Source organism: Hypanus sabinus, chromosome 14 (assembly GCF_030144855.1).
Source record: "Hypanus sabinus isolate sHypSab1 chromosome 14, sHypSab1.hap1, whole genome shotgun sequence".
In the NCBI taxonomy this organism is placed as follows: Eukaryota; Metazoa; Chordata; class Chondrichthyes; order Myliobatiformes; family Dasyatidae; genus Hypanus; species Hypanus sabinus.
In genome coordinates, this window is record NC_082719.1 from 656,268 (window position 1) to 672,424 (window position 16,157).

Below are 16,157 nucleotides of genomic sequence, written 5' to 3' on the forward strand. Positions count from 1 at the left end.
ACAGTCGAACGGACTTCTGGAACGCTTCCACCGTCACTTGAAGTCGGCTCTCATGGCCCGCCTGAGAGGGCCTAACTGGGTTCACGAGCTTCCCTGGGTCTTGCTTGGAATTCGTACAGCGCCCAAAGAGGATCTGCACGCCTTGTCGGCCGAGTTGGTGTATGGCGCACCCCTGGCCATCCAGGGAGAGTTCAAACCCAGCCCCAAGGGGGCAAGAGGAAGAACCCGCAGCAGCCCTGGACAGGTTACGCGAAAGGCTCGGCAACCTGGCCCCCACACCAGCTTCACAGCACTGACTGACCCCGACCCATGTACCCAAAGAACTGCAAAACTGTAAGTTTGTGTTTGTACAAAGGGGTGGACACCGGGTGCCGCTACAGCGGCCGTAAGAGTGATCAACAACAATGGGTCCACGTACGTTCTGGACATTGGGGGGGAAGAGATGAACCGACACAAACCAGCCCATGTGGACTTGGCGCAGCCGGTCGTGGTTCAGGCACCATGGTGCAGAGGCAGACCTCCCAAACGGAGTCCGATCCAGACTGAGGACATTGGGGAGTGTATCGCCGGTTCTGGTGGTGGAGGGGGGGGGGGGTGGTTATATGGTGACCCACTTTCTGCGCAGGCGAACCGGCTCACAAATAGCCAGCGCGCGGGGAGAGACTCTGGTAATGCACCTCTGACGTCATTTCCGCCCGGAGAGGGCGGGCGCTAGGGATTGAAATACTAGCACCGCGAAGTTTGAATAAACTAGTTTCGAAATGACTTACCAACTGCGTGTTATTATTTCAGCACTGTGTGTAGCACATCGCTACAACAGGGTATTTTTCCCCTCTCAAAAGAACAACCTAAACTGAACCTATAAGGTATAGATCATAAACAAATCATTCAGAATCAGTTTTTGCTCCCACAATTAAATTAGAATTCAGTCAAATATGCAGTAGGATGTTGCACTGTACGAGGTGGCTACTTATTCACACAAGCCCCAGAGTTTGTATTTCTTATGGAAACAGATTAAAATACAAAGGTTACTTGCATGATTTGGTTCTTCTGGAATTTAACTTTTATTATTTTTTCCCCCAGAATATCCAGTTTAAAAAAATGTAAAGTTTGCATTAACACAATAAAGGAAGCATAGTCCAGTATTCCAATAATACATTTACTTTCAAGCCATACATATCACGGCAGAGAATGATCATCCACTTTTGCTGTTAAATAAGCAGTTGATTGGCCAAACCTTTATAAAGGAAAACATTATTATAATATTTCATAGAAAACCAATTTATTAACCCATACCACTTATAAAGTTTCAGAAACTGTGGCAGTGGAAAGAGAATGAAGAAAAACATTTCTAATTTCAACAGAACTGAAATTATTGATATGGCGTAACTTTTTGAAAAAACCCAGGTCACATGGTGAGACTCCAGTTACCTGAAAAAATATTAACTGTCTTTGAAATTGCAAAATGTGGAACTCAAGTCATTCTGAAATAAGGAGCTGAGTTATTGTATAGCAATACTTCGGTCAGGACAAATATTATTATACTGCATTAATTCTTCTTTACCTAAACAAGCATATAAACCCATAAACTGAGTGTTGCAAATACTGTCATTTATTTAAATAGAAAGAAAAGTGCAACAAACAAGATTTAGAATTACTGAAGGTATTCTGTGGCATTATATGAAGATGTATTTGACAAGCGTACCAACTAGTACTTGAGAGGCTTTCATAGAAATCTGGCATGTCCCTAAAGGGCGTGTTTAGAGAACAGTTGATTGGATCAAAGATAAAGTGGGTAACTAGATTAAAGTCCTACTTTGCTTGGCATCCAACATATTAAATAAATAAAAAATATTTGAAAAACCATCTTGGTCAATGAAGGCACAATAAATACACACAATTACACACAAAGTCCCTTATTTTGATTCATTTCATCTCATCAGTTTCTCCAAAGAAAAGTCCCTGCATGAAGTACAAATTCAAATCACAACCAGCCTGGACCCACTATTCTTTCAGGTAATAGAAACTTGCCTATTTTTTTTATTGTAGTTCTCCACTTTATATTTCACCAATTCTTTTTTTTTTATAAAGCACAATTCAATGCCAGAATCATTCAGCATCTCTCCATGTGGGAGGATGGTTGGGCAACGGAACCAAATATAAAATAGTATCTATAATATTCACTTCAGCATTATTCCTGACTGTGGTGAAGGCTTTATTAAAAAATGCTTTTTCACCAAATTATAACACTTTTCACATGATGGCAAGAGTACCAATTGCCCTTAGGACATCTAAATGGCCTCCATCATTTGGAATCTTGCCATTAGAAATAACAGACAATAGCGGCATCACAACATATCAGTAGTTTTCAGTGATAGGAGACAAACTCGAACTGAAATGCACAGTTTGATGTTGTGCCACAGTACATTCACTGTGTCACAGACTGGAAAGCCTCAAATATCTATCATTTTGCTACAATTATGCATTGACTTGCAGAAAATGGTGATAATGAGTGATCACTCTGGATGCCTTTATTAGCTGCATAAAGACTGCATAGCCGAAGCACAGTCACTGGGTTTGACATAAAGAAAAAACATAAACCAAAATTATTCCAAGTACATTTATGGCATACAAATAATCTTGTTCCTTTTTTCTAGTTTTTCATCCCTACTGGCCACCCCTTCTCTCCCTGGGCTATAATTCTAAGGAAACTAGGTACCCTGTGATTATTCACCTGTTGTTGATACATACAGTATTGATGGATTATTCTAATGCAGGGGTGGAGGAACAACACAATGAACCAGTTCCTGTGCTCATCTAACAGCCATATGCTTTGGATGGTGGTGAGCAATCAGAAGCAGAATGAGAAATTTGGACTTTCCCAATATAGAAGCATCAAAGCCACTGAAAAAACATCCCTATTACTAACTTAACAGAGACTAGCTAAAAGTAAATACAATATGAGAGGCTAATCAAATTCAACTCCTCCAGCTCTCCTCAACCTACTTACTTAGATAAACAGACGCCATATAAGGTTTTAAATAACAACTCTAAATATCATAATTATTGCTTGGAAATTGACCCAAATCCCTAAAAAGCTTTAAAAGCTTCTGAAAACACTTTTAAAGAAGGTGAATGGAAAATAGATTTCTATATTCCCTTGGTCTGAAACATGTTCTTGTCTGTTTTCAGAAACTGTGCTTGATGGAAAGTGTGAAAGTAAATTTATTTATTAGTCAAAGTGCATTTTGCTACATTTCTTGATAAGGGTAACAGGTTTTTTTTAAAAGCACAGCCAGCACATGGCTTCTATACTTAACCTACCATTGTCACACGGTAAATTCTTCTTCCATTTCCCATTCAGCCACTGTAGGGGTTTGTAATTTGATAAGGTTTACTGGAATGATTAATAGAGACTCAATCATTTCTGCAATAATTCCAATCAGCAAAATGTATATGTGCAAGTGCAAACTTCAAATAAAGTTAATAAATCCCAGCAATGTTGAGCAGAAATTGCTAAAGTTTGGCTATATTGTTTGTACCCTAGGCTACTGGAATAATTTAATACACAACATTAAGACAGAAGATGGGCAATAGCCTGGGTTTGTTCATGATCTCTTAACACTATACATATTGCTAGTAAGTTTGCAGTTTTGTTTTCAAGATGCCTAGTTACCAAAGGAAGTTTATTTTAACTAGGATCTTTGACAGCAGCAACATTTTTCAAAGGTTCCCCACATCCCTTTAACATTATTCAATCAAAACAAGAAATCTCCTTTCCCCAATTATAAAAAATAAATTGATAGGTAGATAATCATCACAAGGGTAATTCCACACCCAAATACTTTGCCCACCTCTACAGGACAAGTCTAATATGCAGGGAACATAAAAAGGTGAATAATGATTTTTGTCACTATTGCTCACTAAGGACCTGTATATGAAATTGAACAGTACTCATGTCTTAAGAATTTCGTTACATCTTCCATTTTTTCCTTAATCCATACCATGAAGCAGCACCATCCGTGGCCAGAACCAACTGCTTATATACAAAGTAGAATGTCTAAGGCACTCTGAACAATAAAATAACTTTTTTTCTAAGAGGAGATGCAGGAGGCATTGATCCGAACTTTTCCAAAGAGCAGATAATGTCCAATAGGATACTTCAAATACTACTTCCTCATTAACATCCCCGCAAACCCTCCCGCCCAGCCCTGTCCCAGCACTCATCCCACCTCCGTGATCTTCAGTTCGTTTTGTTAAACATCCTTACTAGCAACACTCAGGGCCATTCAGAAAATAAAATGTATTGGTTCTAATAAATAGGAGAGAAATGGCAGTAAGTATGAATATTAGAGAAGAGAAAAAAAAACACACAAAAGAAAATAAAGTTTTTTTTCCACAGCTCCTAGTGTGCGAACAAAAGTAACAGCTGAAGACTTAAACATTTATATAATCCTCCATCCCGAAGCACCTCATCCCTTTAGGCGGTGTGTTCAAAGACTTTCCAAGAAATCATTGCAACAATGTTCTGGAGACTGCAACATTCTTTGGCTGCTAAATGTTTTTCGGAATTCATGCAGTTAATGCACAATATGTGCATTTCTGCTAACAAGAGGGAACAGCTACTGCCGTTTCCTAGCCATAACTCATGTCAAGAGGGGCTTCTCCAGCCTTTTATCCTTCTGAGTTACTTCAATAAAGAAATGTCAAATACTATGCATCCATCATTTTGAATGTGAGGGATCAAGAGAAAAAAATTGCACTTTTGCTGAGTGAACATTCAGTCAGTTCATTTTTGCCATATTTCATTTCCAACCTACATTATTAAAGTTTCTGCTGCTATTCAAATTTAAATATCTTTAAATTTGCTTTTTCTTATTAAAAACACTGCACAGTCAAGATTAGGGTGCTCAAGTTGAATAGGCAGATGTCCGAATCACTTTCAGCATCCTGTTATAGCAATTTAGTTTCTAGACGCAACCAGTGTAAACCTTGCCTGACGTAGTGTACAAGTTCAGTCATGCTGCTGGTCAAGGATAAAAGGCCAACTGCTGCATCGAGCTCTGCAAAGAATTCTAACAAACAAACAAAAATAACATTAGAGATTTCACATTAAACATATTAACTTGACTAGAATGCAATGTAATGAGATCCCCACTTTATCTAAAGCAGCTTTATGCAAAAACAGTTCTCAATATTTAATAGAATTATAAAAAAAACATTCATTCTGTTCTTCAAATGGAAACGCAGTGAAGCTGTAAAATAAGTCATCTTCAAGTAAATGAATAAATGGAAACAGATTTGAACTAATAGATTTCCTCTTTTAATCATATTTCTAATAGTGAAATTAAAGAAAATTATGAAGACTGAAACCATCTGTCATTTTTTAACATTACAACACTACACAAAAATAATAATAGTTAGTTGTACTGCTTGTGGAGAATGGATTCCATGCCTGAGCACCCAACATTTAGTTGGTACTTATAATCTCATGTTAAGACTGACGTTATTCCCAAAATAGTAACCAATAATTCATTTTTGTTTCAATTTATATGCTAGTCCAACTTCAAAATAAGACAATTAACTTCTACATCAGTAAATTTCTTCTTCCACTTTATTAATTGCACCATGGTTCAGGGAGCAATTCAATAGTGGAGAGAGAGAAGAGAAATGTAGTGGCAAATGGGGATAGTATAGTCAAGTGAATAGACACAATTCTCTGTTGCAAGGATTAAAATTGGTGTGCGAAAAGTTGGTTGAATTCATGGGACATCAGTACCAGTATTGGGAAGAAGGGAACTGTTCCAATGGGCCAGGCTCCACCTTAACCTTGCTGGAACCAGGGTCCTGGTGAATCACTGAAAAACGTTTGGATAAAATAAAAGGGACGAGACATCTCCAGAACAAAAGATGAGACAAAGAGTTTAAAAAGGAATAAGAATTTAACTTCAGGTAACACAGGATGGTGAATATAGGACTGAAGGTGTTATTAAATCCTTCAAAAGAAGTGACATAGGATCAGAAAATGAAGGATCCTTGTGGATAGAGTTAAGAAACTGCAAAAATATAAAGACTGAGATGGAGTTATATACAGGCCTCTGAACAGTAGCCAGGATGTGGGGTACAAATTACATTGGCAGATAGGAAAGGCATATAAAAAGGACAATGTTATGATAGTCTTGGGAGATTTCAATATGCTGATAGACTGGGAAAATCAGGTGGGTGCTGGATCCAAAGAGAACAAATTTGTAGAATGCCTATAAGATGGCTTTTTAGAGCAGATTGTCTAGGAAATCTAGGAAAAGGATAATTCTGGATCTGCTGCTATGCAATGAACCAGAATTGATTAGGGATCTTAAGGTAAAAGATCCCTTAGGAGGCAGTGATAACAATATGATAGAATTCACCATGCAGTTTGAGAAGGCAAAGCTAAAATCAGGTACATCAGTATTACAGTTGAGTAAAGGGAACTACAGAGGCAGGAGAGAGGAGCTGGTCAAAGTTGGGATACTAGCAGAGATGATGGTAGAACAACAAAGGCGGGAATTTCTGGAAATAATTTGGGAGACACAGGAAGGGCAAACTTGAAATGAAACAGAATTCTAAAGGGAGGATGCGCCAATTATTGATGACAAAGTGTAAAAGCAAATGCGAGAGCATACAATATAGCAAAAGTTAGTGGGGTGCTAGTGGATTGGGAAGCTTTCAAAAACCAACAAAAGGCAACTAAAAAAAAAGCAACAAGGAGAGAAAAGATAAAGTAAGAAGGTAAGAATAATATAAAAGGATACAAGTTTCAGATATATAAAGAGAAGATCGTCAGAGCTTGAGAAGGAAAGGATTTGCGGGCTTTTTCAGTTTTTTTAAAAGGCAACCAATTGGGAGCAGAGGAGCTGAAGACAGCTGGTTAGCTAGCGCACTATAAAATAAGTTTCGTCTAGTGAAGTGGCCATCGGAGTGGACTGAGTCAGAGTAGGACAGCTTTGGCTCAACAGACTTCGGTTTGAGCAGGCAGAGGCGAGGGTAGGTTCTGTTAAGTTGTTGTTGGTATTTTTTTTTTCCTCATTCGATTTCTTTTTTAACTAGTAAGTTTAGAGAGAATGCCAGGCAGGATGTTAGAATGCTCCTCTTGCAGGATGTGAGAAGTCAGGGTGACAACAACACCTGCAAAAAGTGCACCCAGCTGCAGCTCCTAACAACCGTGTTAGGGAACTGGAACAGCAGCTGGATGACCTCCAGATCATTCGGTAGAATGACTAAGTTCAGGGAGGTAGCTACGCCAAAGGAGCAGGGCATAGGTAATTGGGTTACTGTCAGGTGAAGGAAGAGGAAAGGGCAGGCAGAGCAGGGTTCCCCTGTGACCATTCCCCTCAACAAGTATACCGATTTGGATACTGTTGGAAGGCTTGACTTACTTGGGACAAGCTGCGGCAACCAGAAGGGAGGGTGGAAGAAGAGCAGAGCGGTAGTGATAGGGGACTCGATAGAGGGACGGACAGGAGGTTCTGTGGTCATGACAGAGACTCCCGGATGGTTTGTTGCTTCCCAGGTGCCAGTGTCAGGGATATCTCTGATCGCGTGTACAGCATTCTGAGGTGGGAGAATGAGCAGCCAGATGTTGTGGTACAAATCGGTACCAATGATGTAGGAAGAAAGAGTGAGAAGGCCCTGAAGAATGAGTATAGAGAGCTTGGTAGGAAGTTAAAAAGCAGGACCTCGAGGGTAGTAATCTCAGAATTGCTACCTGCGCCATGTGCCAGTGAGGTTAAGTGTAGGATGCTCTGGAGGATGAACACGTGGCTGAGGAACTGGTGTAGAGGGCAGGGTTTCAGATTTTTGGATCATTGGGACCTCTTCTGGGGCAGTTGGGACCTGTACAAGAGAGATGGGTTACACCTAAATTACCTGGGGACTAATATCCTTAGTAAACACAAAGTACACTGCAGATGTTGTGGTCAAATCAAGACGTACAAACAAGCTGGATGAACTCAGCAGGTCGGGCAGCATCCGTTGAAATGAGCAGTCAACGTTTCGGGCTGAGGCCCTTCATCAGGACCAATATCCTTGCAGGGAGGTTTGCTGGTGCTATTGTGAAGGGTTTAAACTAGATTTGCAGGGGGATGGGAACCAGAGTGCCAGAGCAGATAGAGGAGCAGGGGTGAAAATAAATGATGTTATAAGTTCATGCAAAGTCAGAAAGAGAAGAGTTGTGTGTGGTGGTGATAATCTTCTGAGGTGTGTCTATTTCAGTGCGAGGAGTATTGTGGGGAAGGCAGACACACTGAGGGTGTGGATTGGCACATGAAATTTATGACATTATAGCCATTAGAGAAACTTGGTTACAGGAGGGTTACGACTGGCAGCTTAATGTTCCAGGGTTCCGATGTTTCAGACGTGATAGAGGCAGAGGGATGAAGGGTGGGGGTTGGCATTGCTAGTCAGGGAAAATGTTACAGCAGTGCTCAGGCAGGACAGATTAGAGGGCTTGTCTACCGAGGCCATATGGGTGGAGCTGAGAAACAGGAAAGGTACAACCACATTAATGGGGTTGTATTATACAGCACCCAATAGTCAGCGAGAATTGGAGGAGCAAATCTGCAGAGAGAGATAGCAGACAACTGCAGGAAACACAAAATTGTGATGGTAGGGGATTTTAATTTTCCACATATTGATTGGGACTCCCATACTGTTAAAGGTCCAGACAGGTTAGAGTTTGTAAAATATGTTCAGGGAAGTTTTCTAAATCAATATATAGAGGTACCAACTAGAGAGGATGCAATATTAGATCTCCTATTAGGGAACGAGTTAGGACAGGTGATGGAAGTGTGTGTAGGGGTACACTTTGGTTCTAGTGATTGTAATACTATTAGTTTCAACCTGGTCATGGATAAAGATAGATCTTGGGTTGAGGTACTAAACTGGAAAAAGGCCAAATTTGAAGAATGAGAAAGGATCTAAAAAGCGTTTTCTGGCAAGGATGTGATTGGTAAGTGGGAGGCCTTCAAAGGATAAATTTTGAGAGTGCAGAGTTTGTATGTTTGTGTCAGGATTAAAGGCAAAGCGAATAAAAATAAGGAACCTTGGTTTTTGAGGGATATTGGAAATCTGATCAAGAAGAAGAGAGATGTATGACAGGTATAGGCAACAGGGAGCAAATAAGGTGCTTGAGGAGTATAAAAAGTGCAAAAAAATACTTAAAGAAATCAGGAGGGCTAAAAAATGACATGAGGTTGCTTTGGCAGTCAAGGTGAAGGATAATCCTAAGAGCTTCTACAGGTATATTAAGAGCAAAAGGATAGTAAAGGGTAAAATTGGTCCTTTTGAAGATCAAAGTGGTCGGCTATGTATGGAACCAAAAGAAATGAGGGAGATCTTAAATGGGTTTTTTGCATCTGTATTTACTAAGGAAACCGACATGAAGTCTATGGAAATAAGGCAAACAAGTAGTGAGGTCATGGTACCTATACAGATTGAAGAGAAGGAGGTGCTTGCTGTCTTGAGGCAAATCAGAGTAGATAAATCCCCAGGACCTGACAAAGTATTCCCTCGGACCTTGAAGGAGACTAGTGTTGAAATTGCAGAGGCCCTGGCAGATATATTTAAAATGTCAGTATCCACGGGTGAGGTGCCGGAGGATTGGAGAATAGTTCATATTGTTCCGTTGTTTAAAAAAGGCTCTAAAAGTAATCCGGGAAATTATAGGCCAGTAAATTTGACATCAGTAGTAGGTAAATTATTGGAAGGGGTACTGAGATAGAATCTACAAGTATTTGGATAGACAGGGACTTATTAGGGAGAGTCAACACAGCTTTGCGCGTGGTAGGTCATGTTTAACAAATCTATTAGAGTTTTTCAAGGAGGTTACCTGGAAAGTGGATGAAGGGAAGGTAGTGGATGTTGTCTACATGGACTTCAGTAAAGCCTCTGACAAGGTCTCACATGGGAGGTTAGTTAGGAAGATTCAGTCGCTAGGTATACATGGTGAGGTAGTAAATTGGATTAGACATTGGCTCAATGGGAGGAGTCAGAGAGTGGTAGTGGAAGATTGTTTCTCTGAGTGGAGGCCTGTGACTAGTGGTGTGCCACATGGATCAGTGCTGGGTCCATTGCTATTTGTCATCCATATCAATGATCTGGATGATAATGTGGTAAATTGGAACAGCAAATTTGCTGATGATACAAAGATCGGAGGTGTAGTGGACAGTGAGGAAGGTTTTCAAAGCTTGCAGAGGGATTTGGACCAGCTGGAAAAATGGGCTGACAAATGACAGATGGAGTTTAATGCCAAAAAGTGTGAGGTATTGCACTTTGGAAGGACAAACCAAGGTAGAACATACAAGGTAAATGGGAGGGTACTGAGGAGTGCAGTAGAATAGAGGGATCTGGGAATACAAATAAATAATTCCTGAAAAGTGGTGTCACAGGTAGGTAGGGTCGTAAAGAGAGCTTTTGGTACATTGGCCTTTATAAATCAAAGTACTGAGTATAAGAGTTGGAATGTTATGGTGAGGGTGTACAAGACATTGGTGAGGCCGAATTTGGAGTATTGTGTGCAGTTTTGGTCATCTAATTACAGGAAGGATATTAATAAGGTTGAAAGAGTGCAGAGAAGGTTTACAAGGATGTTGTCGGGACTTGAGAAACTGAGTTACAGAGAAAGGTTGAATAGGTTAGGACTTTATTCCCTGAAGCGTAGAAGAACGAGGGGAGATTTGATAAGGTGTATAAAATTATAATGGGTATAGATAGAGTGAATGCAAGCAGGCTTTTTCCACTGAAGCTAGGGGAGAAAAAAAACCAGAGGACATGGGTTAAGGATGAAAAGTTTAAAGGGAACATTAGGAAGAGCTTCTTCACACAGAGAGTAGTGGGAGTGTGGAATGAGCAGCCAGTTGAAGTGGTGAATGCAGGCTCACTTTTAACATTTAAGAAAAACTTGGACAGGTACATGAATGAGAGGGGTATGGAGGATATGATTCAGGTGCGGGTCAGTAGGACTAGGCAGAAAAATAGTTCAGCACAGCCGAGAAGGGCAAAACGCCTGTTTCTGTGCTGTAATGTTCTATGGTTCTATAAGACAGGCAAGAGTGGATATCAGGCCACAGGAAAACAATGCTAGAAAGGTAAGAATGGGAGACAAAGAAATAACGGATGAACTGAATAATTATTTTGTGTCTGTCTTCACTGTGGAAAACACTATCAGCATGCCAGAAATTCAAGTATGTCGACAGCAGAAGTGAATATAATCACTATTACTTAGCAGAAGGTGCTTGCAAAGCTGTGAAGTCTGAAGGTAGACCGGGAAGTGGACCACACCACAGGCTTCTGAAGGAAGTATCTTTTGGGATAGTGGCCGAATCAATAATGATCTTCCATGAATCACTAGATTCTGGAATGGTTCCAGAAGACTGGAAAAATTGCATATGTCACTCCATTTTTTAAGAAGGGAGGGAGGCAAAAGGTAGGAAATAATAGGGTAGTTGGCTTGATTTCATTAGCTCGCAAGATGTTCAAGTCCACTAAAGAGGAGAGTTCTGGATACTTGAAGGAACACAATAAAATAAGCTAAAGTCAGCATGGTTTCCTTAAGGGGAAATCTTGCCTGACAAATCTGTTGGAATCCTTTGAGGAAATAACAGGCAGGGTGGACAGAAGAGTCAGTGGATGCTGTTTATTTGGATCTGCGGAAGGCCTTGACAAGGTGTCATACACGTGGCTGCCAAACAAGACATCATGGTATTACAGGAAAGATAGTAAGGACAGAACAATGGCTGACTGGTAGAAGCCAGAGAGTGGGAATAAAAGGAACCTCTTCTCATTGGCTATTGATAACTAATGGTGTTTCGCAGGGTCCACTACACGTTATGTGTTAATGATCTAGATGATGGAATTGAAGTCTTTGTGGCCAAGTTTGCAGATGATACAAAGATAGATGGAGGGTCAGGTAGTGTTGTGGACTTGGGGAGTCTTCAGAAGGAGCTGGACAGCTTAGGAGAATGGGCAGCCAAGTAGCAGATGGAACATGGAAGTGCAAGGTCCTGTGATTTGATAGGAGGAATAAAAGCATAGACTATTTTCTAAATGGAGAACAAATTTAAAAACTGTAGGTGCAATTTTGCCACAGAAGGCTGTGGAGACCAAATTGTTGGGTTTATTTTTATAGCAAAAATTATAGGTTCTTGATTAATAAGGGTGTCAAAGGTTATGGGAGAAGGAAGGTGAATGAGGATGAGACAGAGAATAAATCAGCCGTGATCGAATGGCAGGGCAGATTCAATGGTCTGAATGGCCTAAAACTACGTCTTATGGTCTTTTAAAGATAAGCCACTAATATCAGAAAACAATTTATTCAGCAAGCAACAAGGATATACTTTACCCATCAGTTGTTTTTCCTTACCCTTGTTTTTTTTCGCTAGTGCATCTGCTTGTTCCCACAGGTCATGGCCGTGGAGGAAAATGGAGGTGATGTTGACGTAGGTGGATGCCAGTTGATGAACGACGTGTGGAACGGCAACACTTCCACCATTACCTACAGATCCTGTCTGCGAGCCTCCGGAGCTGGCAGGGGATGGTGTCTGAGACAGTGGAGAAGGTGTGCCAGTGCTTCTGAACATAAAGAAATGAAACTAAGGCTGAGCTTATATGCATACATCCCAAAAATACAATATTTTTTTATTAAGGTGGCAATTATCCTCTTAGTAAGCATTGTAAAGCACCAAATACCTATTTCTTCAAATATTAAGTACAGATATATAGTTAATAAACAACCACATGTTCATTAAGTTGCCATGTCAGATTGCTTCTACACTGCCCAACTACAAAGAGTAGTACAGTTAATAGAAATGGCAATCATACTTGTTACTGGTACTTAGTCAACGACAGATTGCATATTCCTTATATCCAGTGTATGATTAAATCCAAGCTGATGCATTAACATTGCTGATATAATCAGTAAATTTAGCTCACTAATCTTGAGTTGATTGAAAGGAAAAGTCGGGATACATGGCAGTAATGAAACACTTATTTTAGGTAGTGCAATGTTTAAAGTAATGGTCTAAAAGAACACAGATTAAAGCTACATGGACTAATTACCTGGCAACACGAGGAGATGGAGCTTGAGCTGTCCTGGAAGAACTCTGGAATACAAGACAATTGCTCATGTTTGCTGTGAAAGTTCTTGGATCCACAACAACAGTCTAGATTCTGGTTCTCACTTCTTTCCTCTATTCCTGAAAGTACTAACTGGTCCTGGGATACAGGTTCTCAAAAGTCAACTACATTCCAACTGCGTGCCAAAATGCCTATCCCTCATGTCACAGCTTAGACAAAGGATCTCAGAGGCTCCTTACAACAAAGTTCAATCCTGGTGCCATTCCAGCGAAATGGGCATCTTTAAAGAAGAGGCAGCAAGTAATTTATGAATTTTCATTCTTCATTTTCTCCTCCCCAACTTAACATACAATCCTTATCTACATGGCTCAGCATCAATTAGGTCAAGGAATCAGGTTAAAGACTTAAAAATTATAAATAAATTAACTGGTATAACTAAAAAAACTGTATGAGAAAGAACTGTTCAGATGTGAAGATGACTGGTAAATGATGTTCTTCACACCCTTTGCATACCTTGAAATGTTCACTTAAGGCCTTTGAGTATTTCAATGCAGTATCTTTCTTAAATCTGAACATTGCCATCGAGAGCAGAGACTGGCAGCGAATACTGTTAAATACAAGTTTAAAAAGGGTAATTTTACTTCTATTGTTAAGTGCTTTGGGAAATGTTACTACGTTATTGAGTGCAAGATGTTACATACCATAATACTACAAATATTTTTTCTACACGAATTGCTGATGAGTCATTGTAGTTTATTAGTTTCAGGATATACCTGTGAGCAAGTTATAAAATGAAGATTATGTCAATCATTGTCATTGAAATATTGCTACACGAAGATGGAAGTAAATGTATGACAATAAAACTGGCACTGTACATATTATATTTAAATATTAATGACTAAAAGAGATTAATTCGAAGATTAAATACAGACCAAGAATACTTACTTGATCAGATCCACAGTTTCAGAAAACATGGTGTAAGCAGACTTTGGTGGCTGTGCCTCACTTTCCATTGCTATTCCACTCTGAACAAAGGACAGTGCAGCATCCAAGTAGTTGAAAGCTTTTCCAATTTTGTCCAACTAAATAGAGGGAAAAAATAGTCTTGATATTAAAATTCTTTTGATGTATCCACTGTGAGATTTTTGTTATTCACATGGGCCAAAAATTCTCCCTTCTCTTAAATCAAATCTTTATGCAAAAATAAGATATTTTCTTCATTTTGCTTCAAAATTGCATGTGGATAAATACAAGTAACAAAGATGAAAGACTGCTGTGTGAACCTAGGATATGAAATACTTAATCATTAAAGATCAAACTGTAAACTTGTTTTTTTTTAAGTGGGCCTTTAAAGTAAGTTTAAGAAAGACAATAAAGACAAATATGTTTACTTATATGTGCAAACATAATTACTGCACCTTGACAATAAGTTGTGAGGAGCATATAGAACCCAAAAAGGATTATAGATTAGACAAAATTTGACAAATGGATGAGGGGAAAATGTGAAATTGTCAGATTTGACAAGTACATAAAGTTTATTGTTTGAGTAGTGAGAAATCACAGAGCTCTGACATGTAATGGGATCCACGCAACTAGTGCAAGATTTGCAAAATACAGGTCCAAATCCTGTATCCGAAAAGCTCCAAAAACCAAATTTTTTGGCACACCAACAGCTGACGTCACTCAGGTGTGCCGTGGCAGCACTAGCAGAGGCCGCCAGGTGTCAGTTGGGGCTCAGCGCTCGTACTGGTAACACGTGCATTTGCTGTTCGCTGATATTTTGTGATCACTGTTGACTTTGTGTTTAATTTCACTGTGAAAATGTCAAAAAGAGCTGCAGATACCCCTATGGGTAACAATGAGAAAAAGAGAAGGAAGCATCTGTCATTGTCAATAACGCAGAAAGTGGCGTTATTGCAGAAGTTTGATCGTGGTGTGTCTGTGCAGCGTCTTATATTGATGAATTTGCCAATATCTGATGAAAACCTTAGCCCTGAACAAATTTACAATGCTGATGAAACACTTAACTGTACGCTTTGTGTTCACTGTTGACTTTGTGTTTAATTTCACTGTGAAAATGTTAAAAAGAGCGAAGATTGTGAAAACCCGGAAGTTCTCTCTCTGGCACTCGTTGTTTGAGCATGTACATTTTCTTGTCATTATTCCCTAAACAATACAGAATAACAACTATAGCATTTGCATAGTGTTAAGTATTATAAGTAATCCAGATATGATTTAAAGTATATGGGAGGATGTGCGTAGGTCCGGGGCTCCGCTGGGTCCTAAAGTCCACCCACACTGAGACAGGTTAAATAAGGAAGAATTCTGAAATCCGAGGTGTCTCCTGTTGGCAGTCCATGGAGAAGGACACTTGTGCGCTGCTCCTAACTTTGATAACCTACTTCACCCTGCTAGATCCGTTTAAAGTTTGAAGATTTATTACTTTTATTGAAGGTTTTACGATTTAATTATGATGGCAGGGATTAAGAAGCTGGAAAAACCGTTGCTGAAACCAACTCAACAGAGCAATCAGCTCAAGTCCTTACTTCAGAAAGAATGCTCTCTTTAAAGGAAGATATGAATACTAAGATTGATAGCCTGGTGAAGGCTAATGAAAAGTTTGAAAGAAATTATTTCCGTTGTTCAGGAATCTTGCGGCAATCTGGAAATCCAATTCAAGGCGCTTAAGAAGACTACTAACAGAATTAAAAGAGAACTGGAGGCAATGAATCAAATTATTAAAGAACAAGAATTAAAGATATCGGTGATGGAAAAGAAAATTAATGAGGCTACTTCAGAAATATCGAGAATTAAGAAGAAAGCAATTGATCTGGGAAGTAGAAGCTGCAGGATGAATTTATGCATACTGGGTTTGCCTGAAAATATGCAATCCGGTGAGCCATTAAAACATTTTACAGATATGTTACATTCACTTTTTAGTAAGATACTTGAAGCCACTCCAATGATATAGAGCCCATCATTCTCTCAGCCCAAAGCCTTCACCTGAGATGAAATCTTGCCATGTGACACTATGCCTGCATTATTTT

At 39.6% G+C, this 16,157-nt stretch overlaps 1 protein-coding gene across 3 annotated transcripts in view; it reads right to left on the reverse strand.

The window, feature by feature from the left end:
* Positions 1-1,140: 1,140 nt before the first annotated feature.
* The window catches only part of LOC132404517 (AF4/FMR2 family member 3-like), a 153,948-nt gene continuing 138,931 nt past the window's right edge, over positions 1,141-16,157 (reverse strand). For 2 of the 3 annotated variants that reach the window (XM_059988678.1, XM_059988676.1), the window contains exons 16-21: positions 14,056-14,192; positions 13,812-13,883; positions 13,624-13,717; positions 13,093-13,136; positions 12,398-12,606; positions 1,141-5,075 (exon numbers count right to left, since the gene is read on the reverse strand). In XM_059988678.1, the coding sequence (XP_059844661.1) occupies positions 4,954-5,075; positions 12,398-12,606; positions 13,093-13,136; positions 13,624-13,717; positions 13,812-13,883; positions 14,056-14,192 (678 nt within the window). In that variant the 3' untranslated portion in view covers positions 1,141-4,953. The remainder of the gene's footprint in view (positions 5,076-12,397; positions 12,607-13,092; positions 13,137-13,623; positions 13,718-13,811; positions 13,884-14,055; positions 14,193-16,157) is intronic. The other variant, XM_059988677.1, reaches the window with a different exon arrangement.